The following is a 26410-nucleotide window of genomic DNA, read 5'->3' as shown; positions in this document are numbered from 1 at the left end:
CTGTTAGAAATCGTAACGGAGTACGCGCTTCCCGGTGACGCAGCAACGCCGATAGACAAGTTACGCCGCGTTATATTGAAATACGTGACAGACCAGAAGGAAGCAGAGCAGCAGGCCACAAAAAGATAGCCCGAGCAAACACAGCAACGACCATCAGCGATTAAGAAAATGTCGACTATAGGCGATTTATCACCTTTGATGAAAGGAGATAATTGGAGCGCATATCAACAACATTTATTACATTCAATGACATACCCGAAGCAAAACGCGTGTCGATACTCATAACCAAATTGAGTACGGATGTTTTCGAAATCCCACGCACATTATGTGCACCAGATTCACCGACAGATGCGAAGTTCGCGTACAAAGACTTAGTAGATAAGCTAACCGGCCATCTACACCCGAAGACTAAATACACCGCTTGTTTTGAATTCAAAAAACGCAAGCAAGAACCGAAAGATACGATTCGAGAGTACGTGGTCGCGTTACGAACGTTAGCTAAAAAGTGCGATTTTCCGGACAGTGACGATCGCATAAAAAAACAGTTAACGGAAGGAGTGCATTCGAAAGTGATTTGCTTTGAGTTGCTCAAAATGGCAGACGGTAGTTTCGATGAAATCATCTAGACGGCAGCGCAGGCAGAAATTGCAGAGAAACATGCGGCCGAGCGACCGGGGAAGGCGTCTGATGATAGCAACGAGTCCAGCTCGATGTTTGCGCTGTGGCAACCTCGGCGAACCGGCTCACAGACAGCGACAAAGAACTACGGCAACAACACGGGTACGATAAACCGTCGTGCACAGCGGAATAGCTTGAGGGGTCAACAGCGTCAACAATCAACGGTGAGGGCCAGAACGAACGACGGGTGTTTCTGTTGTGGTAAAAATAATCATGTGGTAAAAGACTGCTTCTTACGCGCAAAATTCTGTTCGGAATGTGGGACACAAGGACACATTCCAAGAATGTGCACTAACAAACCGAACACCTCGCGAGCAATACACATCGTAGAGACGGGAGAGAGAATTCGGAGCATGGATTAGAGAATTTAACGTTAAACGAGGACATTTTTTTTTTTTGATAATCCAGATAACGACGATTACGTACTAGTTTTAAGAGACGACAAGCGCGAGTTCGAAAGACAAATAAAGGAGCAAATCGAAGAACGACCGTGTCGTCTGCGTTTCAAAGTTGGTAAACAAGAAATATTGCTGCTAATGGACACTGGAGCCTGCATCACAGCCATACCAGTAGATCTATAAAAGTCGTTATTTCCCGAGCACGAGTTAGAGAAAACAGATCGTTCGTCGAGAAATTTCAACTCATCAGAGTTCGCGCCATTAGGCAAAATAAATAACATTCAGGCGTTACTTGGAAACATAACTCGAGATAAATTACAAATGTATGTTGTGAATAAAGGAACGGCGGTGGCCGGCAGAGACTGGTTAGCCAGCTTTGGCTTGTGGTCGCCAAAAATATCGATGAATGCAATCGGAGTCGAGAATGCGGAAAAAAAATATAACAGATAACACAACGATTTCCCGCCGTATTCTCATCGGGCTGGGGAAATTTCAAAAGTGGGGAAATAATGCTAAAATTAAAACCACAAGCGGTGCCAAAATTCTGCCCGCCACGGCCAGTCCCGTATGAGTTGAAAGAGAAAGTAAATCGCAAAATAGACCGGCTTCCGGAAGGAAAGCGTATCTTCCCCATAAAGTACAGCGAATGGGGAACGCCGATTGTCCCAGTAATTGAATCAAACGGCTCGGTGAGACTTTGCGGCGATGATTCGGTCACAGTCAATCTGTTGTTGGAAATCGACCATTTTCCGTTACTACGAATCGACGAAATCATAACGACATTCCAAGGCGGAAAAGTATTTTGCGAACTAGATATAACTAAACACAGGACTCGGTTCTTTTCAGAGGCGGATGACTTTGAAACTCGCGGAAATACCAGGGGTACAAGTATTCATCGATAATATCGCGTTCAAAGCTAAAAATAAGAAATTAATGTCAGAGACCTTAATGACAGTTTTGAGTCGATTGCAAGAAGGTTTTTGTGGTACGACCGCCGGAAACGCGACGTCGAAAACACTCCCGGAAAGTTCCCGGATTGGAAAATAGGACCCGGTCACCTATACGTTCGACGCACGGACCCTTTAATCGGTACGTTAGTACAAGACTTAAACGCCTGGAAATTAGTCATACGCGAAGAGCAACGTGAAACCGTTTTACAAGAAGCTCACGATGACCCTCAGTCCGGTCATCCGGGAATAGAGAAGACCTACCGCCGTTTAGCTACCCGTTATTATTGGCCCGGAATGTACCATACCGCTACCGAATACGTGAGAAAGTGCGATACTTGTCAAAAATGTAAAGTGACCCAAACTGCCCCCGCGGGTTTAATGGGAAGGCGCGTCGTAGAACAACCTTGGCTCGTCGTAGCAGCCGACATAATGGGACCATTTCCCCCGAGTAAATCTGGCTTTGCGTACGTACTGGTAATGCAAGATCTCTTCACCAAATGGATTGAATGCGCTCCCCTTAGAAAAGCTACCGGACAAAAGATTAGTGAAACGTTCAAAGATTTAGTACTATCGAGGTGGGGAACTCCCCAGGTGTTGCTCACGGATAATGGAACGGAATTTAATAACCGTACAATCAAGGAACTTGTGGAGGCCCATGGCATAAAACATACCACGACACCACCGTATCATCCACAAGCCAACCCGGTCGAAAGGGTTAACCGCGTTCTAAAGACCATGATAGTTACCTTTTTGAACGACGACCACCGAGAATGGGACCGACACCTCTCAGACTTCCGATTCGCGTACAACACGGCGCACCATACCTCACTCAATACAAGTCCCGCTTTCCTAAATCTGGGCCGCGTACCCGAACCGATTAATTCCTACCGACGATCAGCTACCGATAAAATCGAGATAGAACCCACACCTCCGAAATTATGGGCAGAGCGAATGACCCATATCCAACTACTTAGGGACTGGGTCACGGAAAACCTTGACGACGCCTTCGCTAAGCAAGCGCGATACTATGATCTCCGACGGCGAGATCAAGCTTTCGCGGTGAACGACCTTGTATTAAAACGACAGCACACGCTGTCGTCTGCTACTCAACATGTTGCTGCCAAACTGGCGCCAAAATTTAGTGGACCCTACCGAATCTCCCGTTTTCTCTCTACGGTGGTGGTTGAACTACAACAAGTAGATGGGAATAATGTAGTGGGAAAAGTGCATGTAAAAGACCTAAAGATCTATAGAACTTAGCCTTCGTAACTCAACAGCCAAGCCGAAATCATGGGAGACGAGGCCCCTCCGCCTGCCTACGTCCTGCGCGGCTGGCGCCGGCTGGAACCGTTTGCAGACCTCATCCGACTTATGCCTATGTGGTGCCCGGACCTCGCTCGCGAGATCCGGCTGGCGTACCTCGAGGCCGAAGAGGATTGCCGAATACTTTAATCGGCCCAAGCGGCCCGGGGTACTGTGCGGGAGATGCCAGAGGGCGTGGACTAGGCCGTCCAGACCGAACCACTGGGTGAAACGGTTGCCTGCCCGCCGTGCTGCTGCCGCTGTCGCGATGCCTCTCCCGTTCCCGCTTCCTCTACCGAATCCCATCCGTCTACCGTTTTCACCGCCTCTCCCGACTCTACCCGCACTACCGATTCTTCCGATACTACCGTCTCCCTTCACTCCTCATCCTCCTCCCTAGTCTCCTCTCCCGAAATAAGCGACAAGCAGGAAGAGGCATTCAACGAGACCCCGCTACCATCGACTAGCCGCAAGCCGAGGCGAACGGTCAGCTTCGCCGAGTCCGGGGCCGTTAAAAGGGACACGACCAGGCCACTACCATCACGGTCTGAGTCGCCGGACTTCGGCTTTACGCCGAAGGTCCGTAAGGAAAAACCTAAGGCCGCAGCTACTCCACCACCCGCACCATCCACATCGGCACCAGCGCCAGCCCCGGCGGTACGCGACCCCCCGGCATGTTGTAATTGCGACGAGGTGGGACACCTTGCCCGTCAATGTACGAAGCCGAGGCGGAAGTTCTGTTACGGGTGTAAGCAGCCCGGCTTCACAAAAGCAGAGTGTCCGCGGTGCCGCGCCGGTTGGGCGCCCGATACATTCCAACTATCGACCTAAGTCAGGCATATTTCCAAATTCCTTCAACTCAAGCGAGTCGCGAAATAACTGCTTTCATTGTTCCCGGTAAAGGACTTTTTCATTTTACGCGAATGCCGTACGGATTAACCGGAGCACCGGCTACGTTTCAACGGTTGTTAGATCGCTTAATCGGACCAGACATGGACCCATACGCTTTCGCCTATTTGGACGATATTATCATCGCCACAAAAACATTTGACGAACACCTCGAGTGGTTACGATGCGTTTTACGAACTATCCGACACGCGAACCTCACGGTCAACCCTGATAAATGTGAATTTGTAACGCTAAATTCTGTTACCCTCGGATGAGGACTTACCGTTGACACCTTGGCGCGATTCTCTACTTATCCGCAATATCAAACTATAACAAAATAATTACGTTGGGCGCCAGACGCGTTAGCGTCGATTTTCAAACAATAATGCAAATCAATAAAATTAACACAAAACCGTACAAAAGAGATAAATAGAGAACCCGTTGTATGGCTGGCTAGGCACAGGTACGATCGCGTACATCCCGGTAGAGTGGCGGTATTCAAGGCAGCTAACAGTAATTCCAGAATTAAAGAAAATAACAAGATAAAGAATAAACTCCAGGTAAAAGAAAAATGAACAGGTCAATCGATCATATATTGTCGAGAAGTTTACATGGTTGAGACAGGCAAATAAAATGGTATCGACAGCGGTAGTTAATAAAATAAACAATCGTTGTTCACAATAATTTCGGTAGAATAGCAGTAAACGGTGCTTTGAAACGAGAGACGGTAGTTAACAGAGAAAAATGAACGTACGTCGGGAGATGCGATATAATGCAAGAGTTGACTTAAAACTACACGTCACTGGGCGACGTGATCTTACCCAAGTTGCAAATGACGCTACGAGAATTATTATTCTGTCAATTAGAACGAGAGAACTTTACTGCGATCGGTAGAAAACAACGTGACGATAGTTCGGTAGATGATACGACAAATTTACCATAAATTATACCCAGTATGAAAGATTGACATTCAGTAAAAATTTACCAAGTCGGCAAACGATCGACTAGGTAGCCTTCGGTAGAATTATTCATAAACGGTAGATTCGATAATTTATAATTATTACGTACGTGAGGAATTAAATAATGAATTCCTAAACATAACTTTTGAGAGAATACCAAAATACAAAGTTATGAGAGAGTGAGAATTTCGGAGAGTTTACAAAATAGAGAAATACACTAAAATACACCGCAATACAAAAGAATAATTCACAGAACTTAATTTAACAAAATACGGAGAAATAAATAACAGGCAAAAATAGTATAAAATTGTCAATAGTAATAAAAAAAAAGTGCGGTAATATCTAGGGGTGATTCTACGCTCGCTTGTACTCCAAGGAACTCGATATACGATACAGTAGGCACAAAAATAAATAAAAATGTAATAAGCAATAACGGAAATAAAATATAAAGCACACTACTATTACAAAAAGAGTATGGAATAAAATATGAAGCCAATAGGGCTCAAAATACGATAAAAAATACAGAAGCAGGATAATAGAGATTCACAAATAATCAGAAAAATCATAAATACAAGAGAAGTAATTATTCGGCAGTTACGAGGTCGCTCAGATACGAAAATAATAAATGACTGAAATCATGCAGTCACACGGCGGCTTACTGCAACTCTAGGCCGTGGACCATGATTCACACAAAACTGGCATCACACGATGCAACCAAGAAACAGTAAATATAATATTAATGACCGAAATCATGCAGCCACACGGCGTTTTACTGCAACTTTAAGCCGTGGACCATGATTCACACAAGGTCGATAAATACCATAAGAAAGAATAGAAATTATGAGCAACTTCGTAACGGTACAATTCAAAGGCAGAAGCCTTACCTTGACGGTTGACCTCAGGCACACAAACTGACTCTAATTTAAATTATACGTTATATTAGCAAAACTGAGAAGGAAGGGAAAAAGAATGAAAAGAGTTTAGAAGGATAAAGGTTTTCGGTAGAATAAACGATAGAACGATAGCAGTGGAAGGAAAGGTATCGGTAGCTTAAATCGGGAGAATAATCGGGAGAATGCGGAAAAACGAAGCTGTCCCTCAGCAGGTCAAGCGTAGAATAGCAGGTCATAGTTCAGCTCGCCGATCTCGCGGTTGTCGTGAGGTGATTCTTCTTCTTTGATTGGTCGGTTGACCCCCACCGCAAATAGGCCATCCCCCTGTGGCGAATATTAGTTACTGCGTGGTCATACGTTTTCCAAAATTACCGCTAGATGTGGTGTAATGTGCTGCTCGCGATTTCGTCGTTGACACCAACTCGTACGATTTTGTAGTCGCTTCGGTTTACGGTCCAGGCTGCCTATCATCGGGGACTTCTTTGGCAGAGGCATACACAGGGTGCCTCTCGGTCAAAGTTACCGGGTGGAGAGTGACGCCTCATTGTTCACCTCCACCGGCTTTTGTACAGGCAGTAGCTAGCTGCCTGTACCTGAGGTCGTGCAGTCAGACGGTTGGCCAAACCGTGGACCACGACCCACACAATTAGTCCCTGCCGATAGGAAGGCAGCGTCGATCCTCAGAATGATGGCCTTATCAACCTGGACGTAGTGGTTTGGGGTCGGTCCGGCACCAGGCCGGTAAGTCGGAGGATGGCAGGCTACGGTCTGCCCTTCACGCCATCCTTACGGCATCCGATAGAGCTGGCGGCTGGTTCCTCTTCGAGAAACGGTGCCCTCGGCCGCCGGGAGGATTTTTATCTCCCTGTTCACCGGCAGTCGAGGCGATACGGAAGGTTCGGGTGGATGCTACCCCAGGTGTATATAAAGGTGCACCAAGGTAGCCAGTGTAGTCTGATGAGACCATCAGTAGGCGAAGTCGTCGAGAGCTGCGAACGGTAGCTAGTGGTCCCTTGTTGATCGGGATCGTTGTCGTCCAAGTACCTTGTTAGCTTGCGCCGAAGCGCGAAATAAAGAATTTACAAAAAAGAATTAGTTAAAAAGTAGTTATAGCCTATTATGTATCGAGTTCGGTTGGAGTACCCTGCTGAGGACGCGTAAACTAAAAATAATAGCGGTTGTGTGCCCTTGTGACGGGCGACTCTGAAACGCCACGTTACATCTTTAAAAATTTCGAAACTGGACACTATTTTGCATGTACTCAATCTTTGAACAGCGCAGGATGTCTTGTGAACATAACTATTTCGATTATTTTCGATTAAGGTGTGCAAAGATCGATGCAAGTTGCAAGGGGTTTTTCGTCTCTACGTTTAAAACATGCAATTATTGAAAAAATAGGTCGTTATTGCATAAATATATTCTACATACTTCTACGAACACCCTCCATATCGCACACAATAAATATCACCTGAATAAAAATTTCCCGACTCTCCGTATACCACATTTATTTTCGAACAGTAGCAGGTCGCATCAGCTACTGTTGCGGCGTTTCACTTTGGACCACTGTGAAGTGTCAATACGTGAGTCGGCACTCTCTCGTTCTGGAAACCTTCGAAACCCTCTTTTAAACATATTTCAGAACCAACTCTCATCGCTAACTTTGTAATTTGAACTTTTGCCGACTTTTTCGGCGATTCCGACCACTGTGCGTCGCGGCGCCGTAAAGTTGTCCGGAATGGAGGCTGAATGCGGCGTAGGTACGCTCCAACACCTCGTAGGGTTATCTGAAGTAATCTGCGTAAAAAAATTTATCAGTGTATACGTGTGGCCATTTGATCAACTAATAATATTGAAAAAAATGGTGATAATTGGCTAAAGAGGAGGCCTTAGCACAAAAAAGTTGATTTTTATGGAAAAAATTTCTAAATTAGGCCCAGCCAAAAATATGTTTGAAAGGGGTAAGTTCTTGGATATGAAGGTCAGAATAACAACGTAGAAAAACTTATTGACGTTTCAGTCCAAGGTGAGGGCCCTCGTCAACACGAAATATATAATTGGATCTGATAAATCAATACACCAAATAAAATTAGAATCTTGAAGAAAAAACAAAAAACAGTTACATTACAAACATTATAAATAGAAATCATAATAAAAATAAACTTAAAAAATAAGGTAATCAAAAATTTTGAACCCAAGTATAATTACCTCAAGTGCAGCCTATCGAGTCATGTGCACTTATTGTATTTGTATAACATACAGTTTAAATGTTTAAAGAAAAAATGGTTATTCACGATAGAATTAAATAAAAGTAAAAAATAAAATACAGATGAATTGAATTTAAATTGATGAAGAGATTATTTTTGCTGCTAAGGCCATTTTGTTAAATAAATGGCTGAACGTAAAACCCAACAGCTCATGTTCAAAGCCATACTTTGTTCAAGAGATCGAACAAATAGAGTAAATGAATATACCATGTAAAGATTGTAATAAGGTTTATATCGGACAGACGAGCAGACAAATCCATAAGGGAATCAACAAACACAAAAGGAATATACAAGACAACGAAGAACATCACACTGCTTTGATTAAGCATATGATCATTGCAGACCATAATTTCGATTATGATATGACTAGTATTTTAGAAACAGAACCGTTGTATACTCGTAGAATTTTTTTAGAAATGTGCAACATCTTATGCCATTCAAATAGCGTTAATTTGCACCAAGGCATAGAAAATCTGAGTAACGTATATACATCTCTCATTAGATGGTGACAACCTATTTCTTCTTATCGACCGTTCATTCTATCGATAAATTTTAATGAGCTTTCCTTGTCTTCTGTATTGTTTTCGATTATGGAACTGTTGACTTTTGATTCTATCTTGCTTCTTCCTCAGTTGTTGCATGGCAGTTAATAGTCGAGGAAATAAAGCAATGGACTGTCGATTTTTTGAGCAATAAGACGGATTTTAATGCGGTTTTTTGCATTCGCTTCGTATGAGCGCCTACAAACTTTGTAAACTAAATCGATTAATTAATTTTTTGAAAATGCATTATGGCATTAATAATATGCATTTTGCAAGTGCACTTCCAAGAGACACTAAATAAAAAATTTGCTACTCGGGGGTTTTTGGGGTCGCTGAACACGAATATCGCCACGGCAATCGTCTCCGAGGTACCTGGTGCCCAGGGTGGACAGTATCAACGTCTTCTCCTAGAGTTTTGGCGAAAATTGTGATCGAATTTATCGAAACTCGTTGCTTGGGGGTTTTTGGGGTCACTGAATACGAATATCGATACGGCAACCGTCTCCGAGGTACCTGGTGCCCAGGGTGGACAGTATCAACGTCTTCTCCTAGAGTTTTGGCGAAAATTGTGATCGAATTTGTGATTGAATTAAGAACAATGTTCTTTAATTGAGGTAAAAATGATAATACTCAAGATAATTCCAGAAAAAGACGTTGAAACGTTCACCCTGGGCACCACGTACCTCGGAGACGGTTGCCGTATCGATATTCGTATTCAGTGACCCCAAAAACCCCCGAGCAACGAGTTTCGATAAATTCGATCACAATTTTCGCCAAAACTCTAGGAGAAGACGTTGATACTGTCTACCCTGGGCACCAGGTACCTCGGAGACGGTTGCCGTGGCGATATTCGTGTTCAGCGACCCCAAAAACCCCCAAGCAACGAGTTTCGACAAATTCGATCACAATTTTCGCCAAAACTCTAGGAGAAGACGTTGATACTGTCCACCCTGGGCACCAGGTACCTCGGAGACGGTTGCCGTGGCGATATTCGTGTTCAGCGACCCCAAAAACCCCCGAGTAGCAAATTTTTTATTTAATGTCTCTTGGAAGTGCACTTGCAAAATGCATATTATTAATGCCATAATGCATTTTCAAAAAATTAATTAATCAATTTAGTTCACAAAGTTTGTAGGCGCTCTTACGAATCGAATGCAAAAAACCGCATTAAAATCTGTCTTACTGCTCAAAAAATCGACAGTTGGGCCGTTTTTAGTGCTTTATTTCCTCGACTATAACCGTTATAGTCGGTTTCAACAATTCATTTACTCTATTTGTTTGATCTCTTCAACAAAGTATGTCTTTGAATATGAGCTGTTGCGTTTTACGTACAGCCATTTATTTAATAAAAATGGCCTTAGCAAACAAAATAATCTCTTCATAAATTTAAATTCCATTTATCTTTATTTTATTTTTTACTTTTATTTAATTGTATCGTGAATAACATTTTTTTCTTTAAACATTTGAACTGTATGTTATACAAATACAATAAGTGCACATGACTCGATAGGCTGCACTTGAGGTAATTATAGTCATGTACAAAATTTTTGGTTACCTTATTATTTAAGTTTATTTTTATTATGATTTCTATTTATAATGTTTGTAATGTAACAGTTATTTGCTTTTTCTTCAAGATTGTAATTTTATTTGGTATATTGATGGAACAGATCCAATTATATATTTTGTCTTGAGAAGGGCCCTCAATCAACAAGTTTTTCTACATTATTATTCTGACCTTCATATCCAAGAACTTACCCCTTTCAACACATAGAGGTCAAGAACTAATCAAAAATGTGTTTATTTGAAGAATTTTCAGTCAACCTTAGGTTCATCAATTGAACATGAGTATCATAAAAATGTGTGCCAAAGATGAGCTGGGCCGGTCAAGTAGCTTTTGAGTAGGGCTATACATTTAAACCGGTTAAGCCGGTTAGAAAAGTTAACCAGGTTAACTAATTAGCTAACCATCAGCTTACCCGGTTAACTTAAATTAGCTAAGCTAATAAGCTAATCAGCTAATTTTTTAACTATCCAAAAGTTTAATTCATTTTACGATCAATCACTTTATCAACAAACTTAATTGTTATTGTAAGATTTATTTAAGACCATTTTTAAATTTTGCGCCAAGAGTTTGTGTGAATATTTTGAAAATTTTTAGTTCAATATTTAGCCGATAGGCGGTAAGGCTAGTAATTCATTGTTTACGATCATCTGCTTCTGTTTGTATACACAAACTATTTGTTGATAAACACACTTGAACATAAAAAATATTGAGTCAAATTGTTATTTATTATGGCTCCGATATGGAAACATTTTGTTCAACTTACAAATGGATATGCGAAGTGCAAATATTGTAAAGTTCAGTATAATGTTAAAAAAACTACTTCATCTTTGCGATATCACATAAAGAATGAGCATCCTGACAAAGACCAAGCAGCTACTTTAATCAACGAAGGTAATTCTGAGTCTCAGTACGTAAATTCACAATTTCTGTGTTTTTTTTTATTACTGTAAATGGAATGTTTTTAATTTTTATAAGATAATAAGTATTTTTATTTTGATTCACCACTGTTATCAATAATTAACCTAAAATTCATGAATGTAATAGATCCGAAGATGAAATTGAATTGAATTCTACTGGAAATAAACGAAAAAGACTAACTACAGAAAATCCAGACCCTAAACCAGGTTCAAGCACTGAAAATAATCATGAGAAGCGGCGCAAATTACCTACTAGTAAATATTATACTCGCAACGTGAGTAATTTTGTTGAAGAATTAAGTTGATTGTCAAAATTCTATATATTTTGTCAATTTGCGATATTGATTTATGTATTTATAAATTATATCAGGTCCAATAATATTTTTTTCCTTGTTTTTCTTATAGAATCCCAAGTCTGAAGCTATTACTATTTCATTGGTCAAGATGATCGCTATGGATATGCTTCCATTATCGTTTGCCGAAGGACCTGGAATCGAGCAATTTCTAAGGACTGTTTGTCCTGAGTATACTAAAACAAGCGTATCAGTTATCAGGAATCGTCTGCAAGGCATTTATGACGTTGTTCGGAACAAATTGATTTCCACTCTGAACAATTTTCCAAATATTTCGATTACAACCGATGGTTGGTCTTCACGTGCCAATGATTCATTTGTCATAATCACTGCACACGCGATTGATGACCAATGGAACCTCCGTTCATTTACGCTGGATACATTAGAAATGTCTGAAAGTTACACTGCGAAAAATACTTACAATCATTTAAAAGAAAGACTGTTGAGTTGGAATGTATATGAAAAAGTTATAGCTGTTGTCCACGATAATGCACCTTATATGGTTGCTGTCATACGAGATTATTGGAGCAATGATAGTGAAATAGATGTGAGCGTTCGCTGTTTCTGTCATTCCCTACAATGTGTCGTTGAAAGGGCATTAAAAGATGAAGTTTTATCTGATTGTTTACGAAAAATTTCTGCTCTAGTTGGGCATTTTAAGTACTCAAATAAAGCGAGTACAGCTCTAACTTATGCTCAAAAAAAATTTCGTTTGCCAAATCATCGTTTAATAAGTCACTGCCGTACTCGCTGGAATTCAGCTTTCGCAATGATTGGACGTTTTATAGAACAACGTGATGCAATAAAATCTGTTTTTTTAGATAAAGAAGTGACAACTGCTGAATCAATGAAAAAATTGCTTTTGAGCAATGATGATTGGGATTATATAGCTGATGTTAAAAAGATCTTAGAACCTTTCAATGTTGCTACAAGAATAATGTCTTCAGAATCACAATCAACAATTGCGATGGTGCGACCAACCGCTCAGTCAGTTGTTAAAAAATTTTTACAGCCGAAAGATGATCAGCCGAAAGATGAAAGACAGCGAAGAGATTCACTTGTTGAAGGATATATTGGAAGACGAGTTAAGAACTAGGTTCTTGAAAACTACAAGTGTTGCTGTATGTGGGATTGCATGCTACTTAGATCCACGGTATTTATTTCATTCACATTTAATTTGAAATCAATGAGAAGTCTTACACCCTTACGTGCGTACAAAGTCGTTCTTGTTTCAACAAATTTTATTTTATAATATTTTCACTATATTAATTAACTATAGTCAATTGTACTTTATATTTCAGGTATAAAGACTTACGTGATGAATCTCAACCGTATCGACAAAAAGTTAAAGATGCCTTATTAGAAATAATATCAGTTGAGAATACGCATCATGAATTTCAAACTTCGGCCAAAGATCAAAGAGAAAAAGACTTGGAGTACCTCTTCGATCCTGAACGAGGTTTATCAAGGGACCTTGAGCGAACACTAAGTTTTGAAAATAAGACTGCTATTGAAAAAGAAATCGACAAGTATGACAGAGATTTAACTATCCCAAAAGGAGATAATCCTCTGCTGTGGTGGAACTCTAAGCGTCATAAGTACCCAATTTTAGCTACGTATGCAAGAAGATATTTTGGCATCCCATCCTCGAGTACACCATCCGAACGAGTATTTTTAACAGCAGGAAATGTTATTTCCGCTAAAAGGAGTTGTTTATTACCAGATAACGCTAATTTATTAATATTTTCATATCAAAATCGTGAAATGATAGAAGAAACTGATTAAAAGATGTTGATAGACAATCAGTCATGTTAATTTAATATTAATTCAAATTGTTTATATTAGACATTAAGTAATAAATTGATCTTAAATGAGCACCGTTCAATTTTATTGAATTTAGAATTGAATTTCACCATCGCGCCACAATTGTAATTATATATACATATACCATATGGACAGCTCTGTTCATACGTAAAAAAAAAAAAGTTACGTTAAATCCACGCAGCGTGACTATAAAGCCCTTATATTCCCGCTGCGTGTATTTAATGCGGCTTTTTTACGTGTGAATAGTCACTCCTATATCATATATACATGTATCTTTGAAAATTAATTTAACTTTTAGCCGGTCAAAAGTTAGCTGATTAGCTTATTAGCTTAACTAATTTCAGTTAACCGGTTAAAAAATTAGCTAATTAGCTTAGCTAATTTGGGTTAACCGGCTAAGCTGATGGTTAGCTAATTAGTTAACCTGGTTAACTTTTTTAACCAGCTTAACCGGTTTAAATGTATAGCCCTACTTTTGAGTAATCGTGTACACCAACATTTAATTCCCAGACAAAAAAGTTTCGAGATATTTGCGTTTCAGCAAGCGTACGTTTCGGCACGTATGATCCTGTGACTTACCGACAAGTCAGCTATTCCAGCACCATACATTAGTTATTTAGCTTCCTTATAACACTCATATTGACCATCCATCTCCTCTCTGCGTGATTTACGGGCCTCTTCTATTACCAAGGAGCTGTGGGTCTCTTGCCACGCGATTGGTTACCGATCAGCGTTGAAAGGCTCTCGGGACGTCGTTCTTTAGAATTGACCAAAATCACTAACTGCATCGAGTTCTACAGGTTTCAAATTATAAATTTGGGCAATAAGAAATGCATTTTTGAATCCTGTTTAGGGAATGCCCCCTTCAAGAACGGAGTACATAAGAGTCTGTAAACCTCATGAGAAGCTCGCAAAGTTCTACAGACATTATTTCCTGATATTTATATGTCTGGTTACAGTGCACACATATCACACAAGTTAACACAAAGACAAGCAAAACGCCCCCACCATTTAGAACAGAAGTCTGATAAGGATAAACCCAAGTATTGGGTCTGTGGCTGAGTTTTTTCGGAATACCGGTATCGAGAACTTGTGACTTGTCCGTAACTTGATGAATGGCTGGTCCTCATTGAAAGTAAGTAGTAATACCAGCAGAGTTCTGCTCTCAGATCCCGATACGGAGATTTTACCGAAATTTCAGCTGGTTCATAGCTCAGACACAAATCCTTTTTTTCGTGTAAAAATAATCCCCACTTTAGTGGACTTCACTGATCATAAGAAAAATATCTGCCGCATTGCGTTTTACTTTACCATAGTTTTTGTCGATCATCGATAAAATCGACAAAAGTGGGGATTACACTTACCCGAATAATGGGTTTGTGCCTGAGTTGCGAAGCAGCTGAAGTGTTAGTAAAATGTCATTATCCGGATCTATATGCAGAACTCTCCTAGTGTTGCTACTAACGCGAATTGTGGCTGGGCTGTTTGGCTGAAGATAAATTATATTACCCCTTCAATAATAATCTCTTTCTTTTCAGGCGGCTCAAGGAGCTGTACGTCTTGAAGGTGACGTAATAACAGCAAATGGCTCGATCCTCTCAGGACAAATCGGCAACCAAGGAGACACAATTTCATTGGATGACAACGCATCCGTTTGTAGCTGCCGCTGCAGTGGTTTTTACAAAAAGAGACGAAGACAACGTTTCACCGTGCGTCGTTCACCGGGTAAAATATCCCACTTGCTGCCAATGCAGCAATTACCGGCTCTTCACGTTCAGGCAGAGCATTGTCCACCACCGTTAACACCACTGCTCCAAATACCACCATTGTATCAACACAGAGCCAGTATCTGACGATCTTCGTCAATTGAAAAAAGACTTCCATTCCTTGCGATCTATGAATCGTATCAATATCGTCGTGCTTCTCTTTAGGAATATCGGAACGGACGTTTGCCCAAGTACAACCGTGGCTGATTGGACTCACAAAATGAAGGGTGACAATCTTGGATGTGTCTAGTAAGCAGTGCTGGAATGATACAGTGTTCAAATATCAGCTGTTTTTCATCTAAGTTTTAAAATTTGTTATAATATTTTTTTAAATGTACGATGAATTGATTCATGTATCTGAAGTACACTGCCATGCAACTAGTGTTACAAGAACTGAATCAAGAACTAACATAACAAAGGCTTCCAATAATCAGAAAGCTTGAATGAGATGTAGGAATACAATGAAAGAAAGAACACATGGACCATCATTTACGCGTAAACGTCATACAAAAACTAAATAGAAAAAGTTTTCAATACAGACTTGCGAAATGAAGAATTTCAATAATCATCAAACATCATTAACATTCGACATAACCAACAAAACGCATGGGATATATACTTTAATGTTGAAATTTTACAATATATTTACAAAGACGACGTTTATTGTTCATTCTAGCAATCTTAGCATTCGATTTTTGACTAATTTATTCAAAATTTGTCATTGCGCTGTCATTGCAATTTTACCCACCAAACTAAGTTTTCATGCCAGCACGTTCAGTGTAATAGGAGCTTCTTATTTTCCTGATCTTTTCCGCGTCTACGCTTCAATCAAATATGATAATACGTAGACGTTTATTCTCCGTAAGGTAAAAAATCAATTCATCAAATATGCAAAAAATTTTGATAGCAAGAGTTTTAGATGTGGAAAAATTCTGACTTATTGTTAGAAAGCGCTAACTATAGTATATCAATTCGGATCTTCCACTGTTCTCAAATCTTCATAATTTCCTGAACCAGAACTATGAAATATTTTTCATCCAAAAATAATTGATATCTGATTCATATTAAGACTACATTAAAGCTTCAAAATTTAAAAAAATTAACAAATACTGAACAAACGGGTAAGCGTTGCTTGCATTTGGAAATATCGTCTGCACTACTCTTCAAGAATCATAGATGAGACCAAAATTATAGGTGTAATCTTTTTTTATCTTCTTGCACAATTATACATAACTATAAATTCCCACATCTCCTATACACTGTAGGGTATATATGCACCCTCGATGAGTGAACTAACTATATTTTAATGTTTAGAAAATGCTTTATATATTATTTCAAAGGCTTCCGATATTCTCATTATATCTCCAGTGGTGTGAAAATATATAAAACACAATCATATAGAATATACATATATACGTCAGGGTTATTTTATTTCTTCTACTCTTACCACCTTCGGGAAAATGGAACAGCAGAATGTATGTTGCTCTATTCAACCGCATATCATCGTCTAACTCATACAGTATAAGTCAGTCAAATAAATGATATTTAGGGCCTGCAATTTGAATAAGTCCTTAGTTCACTAAAAGATATTCATCATGTTTAGGACGTCGTATATAAAAAGGATCTCTGTGGTTGAGATTGTAACCTAGAACATTTTTGAAAAAACAAAAAAATTGAAGTGGTGGCCATATATATGGCCATTCTGTCCGTCTTTGGTGACCTTTAGTGCAAGCAATGCGAAATGACGGATACAAAGCAGAATGCATTGGCCTAATCTCGGAGAACACCGAATTTTCTATAGAAAAATCACTAACTAAACCTTTGGTCTAATCATTACATTGAGATGAAACAACTTTCGATCGCTTCCAACCTTCAACAATTCGATTTCCGACCTTCTGCCGAACATGCGAACAATACACAGATGAAAAAAAAGCTTTCTGACGAAGCTTAACATTAACTGATCAATTTTTTTAGATTCCTCTTCCTGATATGTATGGTTTTGCTACAAGAATGTCTCATCATTTTCTTCAGTTGACACCGTCGTTTATAAGTTGTTGTCAACAGTTGGGACAAGCAAATGCTTTCGTATTTTGATTTCATGATCTTTCTTTTGCGAACCCTTAAACCACTACAAAAAATTCCTCTAGTCCAAAATTGATATTGTAAATACTTAAATTTTTTTGAAAAACACAATTGTAATAAGCAAATATTACAAATATCATCACTTCATTTCCTTGTAAACACTACATTGCAAGGAAAAAATATTTGACCTGCAATCATCTTGAGCATGTAACAAAATCGATTTCAACGTCAATTCATTGTTTGTAATTACTTGAATAACAATGTACTGAGACGGAAATAGGAGAAAAAACGATGTGAAATTAGAGTTCAACAATATTTCGTATCAGAATTGTCTGTAAGTTGTACTATAATACTGATGCATGCATCGATGTAGTCACTACAGGTCGAAATTTTCTAGAATTGTTTATAAAACGTTAAAGACAATTATAACGTGTAGTAACCGCATAAGTAAAAATTTCCACAACTTAAAACTTTTTATCCGTGGCTCTTTTTAACAGTTTTCTGCAACCGTCTGCCCCCATCACGACAAATATGTCATTATCCTAGGCTGTAACCTACAATTCATTGAATTTTCAATCTTATTTTGTATATTCTTCCGAAAAACGTGTCAATGTAAGTATTGAAACAAATTTTGTAGTACATAATACTAAAATACGCAATTTTTTTGATTCTAACAGACCCACCTACCTTTATGTATTTTGACGCGCTGAATCCGAATCTGAGGTGCGTTTGGTCCGTATACCCTCAAAATTTTGGGAAAAGTGCAGAAAACTGTAAAAAATGGAAAAAACTGCAGTATTAGTGATAAAAAAAATTTCTAAATATAAATCATTTAAGTTTCACATGTGCTTCGATCCGCTGAGTATAAATCTGAAGTTTATTTTGCTTGTAGGCCCTTAAAAATATAAATAAATTGCAAAAAACCCCTAAACATTGCTATAAATTGTATTTACAGTAGTAAAAAAATTGGTTAAACATAATTGAATTTATTTCTCACGTATTGTGATGCACTAAATTCAATTAAAAAATCTGTTAATGTGAATCAATCAGAAAGTTACCAGAAATCGTTTAAAAAAGCATAGAAAGATAAAGTCAGGAACGAGCTTTATCGATATCAAGGGAAGTGGAATGTCAACATGATGGCAGATTTGCGCTGGACGCTGAAGAGAGAATTACCGAAGGACAATAAAAAACGAGAGAGAAACCCGTTGCGTAGGTCATTTGATGACAAAAGAGTTCGACAGAAACGAAGAACAGCTTGAAATCAGTAAAGCTCGTTCCTTACCTAATCTTTCTATGCTTTTTTGTACGATTTTTGGTAAATTTCTAACTGATTCACATAAACAGATTTTTTATTTGGATTTAGTGCATCACAATATGTGAGAAATAAATTTAATCATGTTTAATCCATTTTTTTATTACTGTAAATACAATTTATAGCAATTTTTAGGGATTTTTTGCAATTTATTTATATTCTTAGGGGCCTACAGGCAAAATAAACTTTAGATTTATACTCAGCGGATCGCATCACATGCAAAACTCATATGATTTATATTTAGAAGTTTTTTTTCATCATCAAAATTGCAGTTTTTTTCCATTTTTTACGGGCTTTTGCACTTTTCTCAAAATTTTGAGGGTGTACGGACCAAACGGACCTCAGATTCGGATTCAGCGCGTCAAAATACATAAAGGTAGGTGGGTCTGTTCAAATGTACAAACCACTTTTTTTTTGCCGGCCGGTGTTATATTTACTTTTTTAGACAAAATCAGGCCACGTTTGAGACAACCATAGATGCGAACTTTCCTTCGAGTATGCTAACGATATAGATTCAGACATACAAACAAACAGAATCATTTCGATTTTGTACTTTCTTCAAAAAAATTTATATTCTTGTCATCATAAACCAACCATGTATTGATTTTGTGACTTTTAAAATATGCCATATGGTAAAACCCTTAAAAAGTCTTTCATTGTCCATAATGTTTAAGAAATATTTTTTTCCTTAAAGTACAACACTTTAACTGCGGTGTAAAAGAAATTAATCATTTTCATCAAATAGAAAAAAAGGGTAATTTTTTCACGAAATTACGATTTTTTAACATCTTTGTTATGATTTTGCTGCATTTTCACTATGCCAATATAATTTCTCGCGTTTGAAACTATTGCCATTAGATTTTTGAAAAATCGCACCCCTAAAAACATTGTTTTCGGATACTTTTGCATTATTTATACATGATTAAGAGTACTTCGAAAATGTAAAATCCCAAATCGCAATATAACATGGTTAGGATGAGTGCTTAATAAAGGTGTGTAGGTTGATACGGGTCGCTGATCAACAAGAAATAAGGCAGAAATGTTTCAAGTGAAGAGAAAATTTTTACTCCTATTTTTCTATTGTTAAAAACTGCGAGAAACGTTTTTGCCATTAGTTTACCTGCAAATAACTTCAGTTCGGTTGCATTTAGGATGAAAATTGAAGAAATTCAATGACATCTTATTACGATTAATAGGTCAAAGGAGACATCCGATTTAAGAAAACACTAAATTGATGAAAAAAATAAATAAATAAATAATCAGCTAAAGACAAAATATCGAGATAATATTTATCGCCAGCGAGAATTCTTTTCTTCCATATTTTCGATTGCATAGATAGAATCGATCATTTTTTCAGTCATCATTACCATATTGGAGAGGAACTTAACAATCAAGGCATATTTTCGGAAATTTCTCAAAACTATGCGTTTTCGATATCTTTTTTCAGCCAGCACTTACCGTTGAAGTGAGATAGGTGATGTTACTGATCTTTAGAACACAAATTAAGTGCTCTACAAGATTGATCATGTGCATATTTGCTCCATATCTAACCATTTCTGCAGCGTTTGCAGTGTAAGTACCTGCGATGACAAAAGATGATCATTTTCGAATGTCATGAAAGTATTTTCATAAACTTATTGGGTTACGACCCCAAAAATTAAGAACCAAAGCATATACGTTATCCTCATCATGACACATGTTTTTAAGAACTACAGAATCACTTGAAATTAAAATGCTTGTTGGACTGGCTTAATACTTGTTTACTATTCTTCCAATATTTCTTATAGTTCGAGCTTCCATCTTGAGCTTTTGCCAAAGAACAAACCTGGTCATCTTTATCTCCATTACATTAATCACACCCAATTGCAATGCAATTTGGGACAGAAAAAGATTCGATTAAAAAGTCAGGCTACTCGTTACGATTATGATGTACAAACGAGCGCAAGACATTAACGAAAATGGGGAAAAATTAGGATTTGTATATAAATTATTGACACATAATTAGATTATAGGTCTTATAAGGCATTCCAGTTCGTGTAATACGTATATGTAATACAGATACACCACACACATGGACACGTATATACCTATGTGTGTATGCGTATAGAAAGTAAATAGGCATTCTCAATTTACCACTTCTTACACATTGAAAATTAAAAATTGTTATCGACCATATTAGTCATACTCATATGAATACATACAGGGTATTCTTATTTCTGAATAATATTCGTTTTAATCCATATCCATAGAGCTGAGCTGATGGTGAGAAGAATATTCTGAACAAAATCGAATATGTAACCCCCATAGCATGAAATATTTTGGGAATATTTGTGTATGAGCTTCTTCACGTTTTCGAGTCGTTTTGTGAATTATTACCGGAAAATCCCTGAAAAATTTCATGACAAACGGCACAGCAAGATTAACAAAATAAAACCACATTAGACATTAGAACAGAAGAAACGGAAGTTTGTAAAAATTTGATAGCGGCGTTTTGATTCCAAAATCTTTCTTACAATACAATCACCTCTTTCGGTGACAAACTCAAACTTTTGCGCCGATAAAACATCATGAAATATACTCTCTTGTCCTAGACCCTGAAATTCTGTACTCCTCTGAGTTGTGAGTCCAACATGCTATCCACTCGGAACTGCTTAATAAATAGTAACAAAAAAGAAATTCAAAAGTTGCTTTTAATATTTTGAGCTCCGTTGAAAAGTTCAATTCAAAATATTTTCTGATAATTTTTTCATAATTTCAACTTGAATATAAAGCATGTTCAAGAAAAATTCGTTCTTAGCGCGCACATAATCGTTCTGGCGACTAGTTTATTGTTCGAGGAATCAATCTGAATTTCGAAATTTTGAGAAGTGTGTTCAATTTTGGTCCATTTTTCAAATTTCAAGATTTACAGTACGGCAGAAATATTAGGTGAATAATATTTTGATTATAGACAGTTGAAATTGAAATATTCTGGAATCTCAAAAAATCAATACAATTTGTACACATCATGTAAAAATTATACAAACCAGACAAGGTAGGTTCGAGTTTATAAATATGTTGTCATAACGATGCTTTGAAATTGTAAAAGTAGCCAAATTTGTGTAACGCAAGAGAATATTATATAACTTGTTATTATTACCTTGTAAAAACATACCATATGAAAAGTTACAAAATAAACCATCAGAAAAATGTTGTGAATTTGATTATACTTGTTACGTTCGTAACACTTTGTGCTGTGTGGGTTAATATTTCGTGAAGAAATTTCCAAAATATCACTTAAATATTTCTGGAATATTTTGTGAAATAATTTTTCAATGTCTTCAAAATTACAATATGCTTCAAGAATGCTTCAGCAATTATCCAAGAGGTATTGTTCTATTTTTCAAATATTTTGTGAGAATATTGAACTCATCTTTAAAAACTCACCCTGGAACACTTATGTATTAGATTTTTGCAATAAATTACATTTATACTACAATATCTACTATATTTTGAAAACATTTCAAGAACATTTTCTAGAAATGTTTCTTACGTGATCTTGGGAATATTACTTGGAACATTTCTATTCTGAAAAATCTTGTGGAATCATTTTGTTGAAGGTAGTTTCATTTTAGAAGTATTTTAAACATGTCTTCTGAAATCATTCGATATCTCGTGAGATCACGGTGTCATTTTTGTTCTGTCAAACATTAGTTTTTTACAAATTGCTTGCATCTGTTTGTAGATCATTCACAACTGGCTTTGATACTTGAGGACTTATCTTTGAAATGTGGTGCTACCTCCAAGAACACACAGAAAACTTCTAGAAGTGATGAATTCCTGTTCAATACATGCCATGGAATAATTCATTAATCTTTTTTACATAACTTCTGTTAGTCGCAACAGAACAGCGATCAGAATGGGTCACACGTTTTCATTTATTGGCTCTGAAACAAAATTTTTAGTTTATATTCGTGTGCAATAAGAGCGTATATTAGGCAAGTTCAGAAAAAAATAATTTGTGATTTTCCACCATGGCACCCCTGAAAAAGTTTGTTTAGGTTAGAAGAAAGATTCCGCGGAAAGATGAGTGTCTCATATTATGTGGGAGATCGCGTTCACTTGACTTTCAACTTTCATAAATTTTTTTGAATTTTTGACATATAGTGAATACGTTTTTGTTTGCGATTGCTTTAATGAATTATAACATCAATTTATGTCATAAAGAAGACTCACGCTTGTAATATTGTGTCTCCAGTTGATATTTGATATGGCTATGTGACGACTTCTTGATTATTAATTCATTCTCATTAGGTAGTTATAATTTGATATAAGCTGTTGATTTGGAAAAATAAGATTCCCATTTGATACGTTGTTGTATTATGCTTTGTGATCTTTGGGTAAAATATAAATATCAGGGAAGAAATAATAATTCAAGTGCTACAATGTGTTTCTTCGTGGATTGAAAAAAATGTGAAAAAGGAGAAGAATCGAACGAGCGCGATCTTCCACATCAAGCAGAACTTTAACCATTGATAATCTTTTAAAACCTAAACAAACTTTTCAGGGGTGAAGGGGGGGAGGGCACGGTGGGAAGGCTATTGCCGGATAAGAATAGTGATTTGGCCCACTCAACGTTTTGTGCTGATTGTGGTTTTATTATGTTCATACAGTCAAAAAAAAATTGCTTGACATAAATTTTGGCCCACTCACCCCTACTGCCGGCCTTACCACCCCAGAACCCCCAGTTTTTCGTCTTTATTTTCTAACTTTGCGCCAAGTCAACGGATCCTTACAAAAAATATACAGTGTATAGCGGAAGTAGAGTTCTTTCGACTTGATTTTTTTCAGTTTTTTTCAACAGTCCCTCCCCTGCCAGAAAAATTGCCAAATTGCCTTTTTTGCTCGACAACTAAGGTAGACACAAATTTCAACTCCATACTTTAAGTGTATTTTTACTCGAAGAACACATTTTATTTTTTTTGATTTTTTACAAATTGGCGGAACAGACCGGAAATTACGAAAAACCGTTATTTTCATCATTTTCGGCTGTTTCTACACTTCGTTTTACTTTGAATGACAAAAAATAATGTTTTCAACCGAAGAATCATTAAACCAAATATTTTCTGCCTAATATAATACTCATGCGATGAATTGTACACATATGAATATTTTGAAATACACGGCAAGAAATTGTTGCATATAAAAACGTTTTCATGCCAATTCACAATGTTTTTTCCCGATCTCATTCACACACACTCACACTTAAGGGCGTTGCCTAGCTAGAAAGCGCGGGCTACTCCGCTTCCCGCGTTAACCGTGGCGAGAGAGAGTAAAGAAACAAGTGAGACGGAGCAGCCGAGCTGTCGCCGGAGTGAGGCGGATGACGCGGGCTAGCCTCTTCCACCCCTCACGGGCATGCGGTTTAAAATGCTTTTAAACAGCCCAGTGTGTCGCACCCGGCACGACGCAGCATGAATAATAGAAAAAAAAAGTAGACTCCTTTCAGATTCCTCTTGAAAAATTTACTAGTAATTCAGAATTTAATAAGGAACCCGAAACTATTTTTTTTTATAATTCGAAAACTTGTCATAAATGAAGTAAAAATCGTCAAACATTTGAATTGTTTATAAAAATTGGGATTTTTAATAATATTCAACACTGCATTTTTTTTATGAAAGCTTATTCGTTCACCTTCCGAAAGCACTGTAAGTGATGTCTGTACGTCGAATAAAACCGGATATAAGCGCGCTCGTTTTGCATCAAAATTGAATGACTGTCTTGTAACTTTCGAAAACAAACATAATTCAGACGAACACCAAAATGCGTATCGATTCTGTGTACCTTTATTTCTTGTGAAAAAAAGTATGAATAGATTGAAAAAATACAAGGTCATTTTTTGATTGACGCGACGTAGAATTCCTTATACGTATGTTGATATAGATATACATTCTTAATATTTCAACGAAAATTATATTCGCCGGCGCGGCGGCGTCCGTATTTCTACGCAATGCGATCACGTGACCGGTAATAGTCTAATAGCCGGTATTCATAGTCAGGTTCGATTTGCAGGACTGTCTTGAGTCAGCTCAAAGCATAGCTTGATCGGCTGAGAGCTGTTCCTAATACAGTCTCAAAAATAATACGTGACTATTTACGAATACCGGCCAGACGTCGTCACAGGTCATTTTAAATTGGAAATTGCAACGAATAGCTGTAAGCAAATTCATGATATAACAACGAAAATATTGTAACAACGGGGGAAATTTAGAAGGGTCTAAGAGAATCAAAGAGTTCTCTGTGCGATTTAAGCGAACGCCGAGCCAAAGAAGTCTCACGAACAAGGAATATTTTAGAAAGAAAATAGATGTATTTGGTCACGAAGTTCTCTTTTTAAAGTCTAGAGACTGACTGTTTTTACAATAATGACGGTTGACGCAGCAACCTTATTCTTTTTAAAGACGTAAGAGGTTTATAAACGTCTTTTATCTATGATGACTACTAGATCATTTAAAAGGGGACAAAACGGGTGATTTCACTCTTTGTAACATAACTCCCCGACCCGACTCGGAAAAGATAAACAATTACAAAAAAAAGTGATCTAGCAGTCAGTGCTCGAAGGTGAGTTGGAGCTGTGGCTCTAAAAATTAAAAGACTCCCTTTTTACTATCTGGCATTTGCCCACAGTCTCAAGGTAAACCACAGAAAACCTTGAGCAGATAGTTAAGCGTTCAATTAAATTTCAAAATTTGTGTGCCTTGTTTTATAAAGGTAAGTGTTAAGGGTGAGTTAGTGAGTTCTTCATGAGATTCCTTGGCCGAAGACACGAGACAGACCGAAGGGCAGGAGACAGAAGAGATCTCAGAGGAAGAGATTTTCTTCCAAAGTTCTTGCGGGGACCAAGATAAGGACAGGTGAACTGACCCGGGGTTTCCTCCGGACACAGCACACCCTAGAGTTGGGAGGACAAAAGTGAGAGGAAGCGAATGATTCCCAATTTGCTAAGCAAATTTGGGGGAAAAATACGCGATTGATTGGATTTATAACTCATTCAATAAAAGAAAAGGAACGATCTTATCTGAATATCCGGAGAACCCAGGCTAAGACCGGACAAACAGTACAGCTGGAGGTAACATCGGGAACAGCCAAAGACGGCAGATTCGTCGGGGAAAATCTATAAAAACTCAAAGAAACTGATATATCGGTTAGAAACAAAAAAGAGAGGATCGACCTATCGCTCACTACTTCATCCAAGCGCAGCACCGAAACACTCTTCAAGCCAAAGAAATCGATGTATCAATATTTCCCGTATCGAACAACATCGAACTAACCTTAACCTGTCAACGAACTTTCTAACCTTCAGAGAGCTACTGAAACGATGCTCTTGACTGATAAGGAGCTAAGCGATCCAGATGAACGACTTTGGATTTGGAACGAGGGGAACGTCTAATTCTGGAAACAACGTCGTTAATCCGGTCAACAATAAAATAAGGACCTTCCCAATTACTTTGGAGTTTGGGACAACACCCTTATTGCCGACGAGGTTGAAATAACCAAACGGAATCTCCCTTCTCAAATTTTAAATTTCTAGCTCTAATGTCATAACGATCCTTAGTCTTATCGGAGACCATACGAATTCTTTCCCTAGCAAATTCATGAACCTCGTCCAATTTTTGACGGAAAACGGAATTAAAATACACCTGGGACGAAGCCACGGAAGGATTGACGCCCTTTTC

The 26410-nt window shown here is 38.0% G+C and overlaps 1 protein-coding gene across 8 annotated transcripts in view; it reads left to right on the top strand.

Moving 5' to 3' along the window:
- LOC124306338 (two pore potassium channel protein sup-9) overlaps window positions 1-18063 on the top strand; it is an 817624-nt gene extending 799561 nt beyond the window's left edge. For all 8 annotated transcript variants that reach the window (XM_046766982.1, XM_046766938.1, XM_046766956.1 and 5 more), the window contains one exon: window positions 15071-18063. In XM_046766982.1, the coding sequence (XP_046622938.1) occupies window positions 15071-15385 (315 nt within the window). In that variant the 3' untranslated portion in view covers window positions 15386-18063. The remainder of the gene's footprint in view (window positions 1-15070) is intronic.
- Window positions 18064-26410: the final 8347 nt, after the last annotated feature.

The sequence above is a fragment of the Neodiprion virginianus genome, chromosome 1 (assembly GCF_021901495.1).
Source record: "Neodiprion virginianus isolate iyNeoVirg1 chromosome 1, iyNeoVirg1.1, whole genome shotgun sequence".
Taxonomy (NCBI): domain Eukaryota; kingdom Metazoa; phylum Arthropoda; class Insecta; order Hymenoptera; family Diprionidae; genus Neodiprion; species Neodiprion virginianus.
This window is presented reverse-complemented; position numbering and strand designations above follow the sequence as displayed.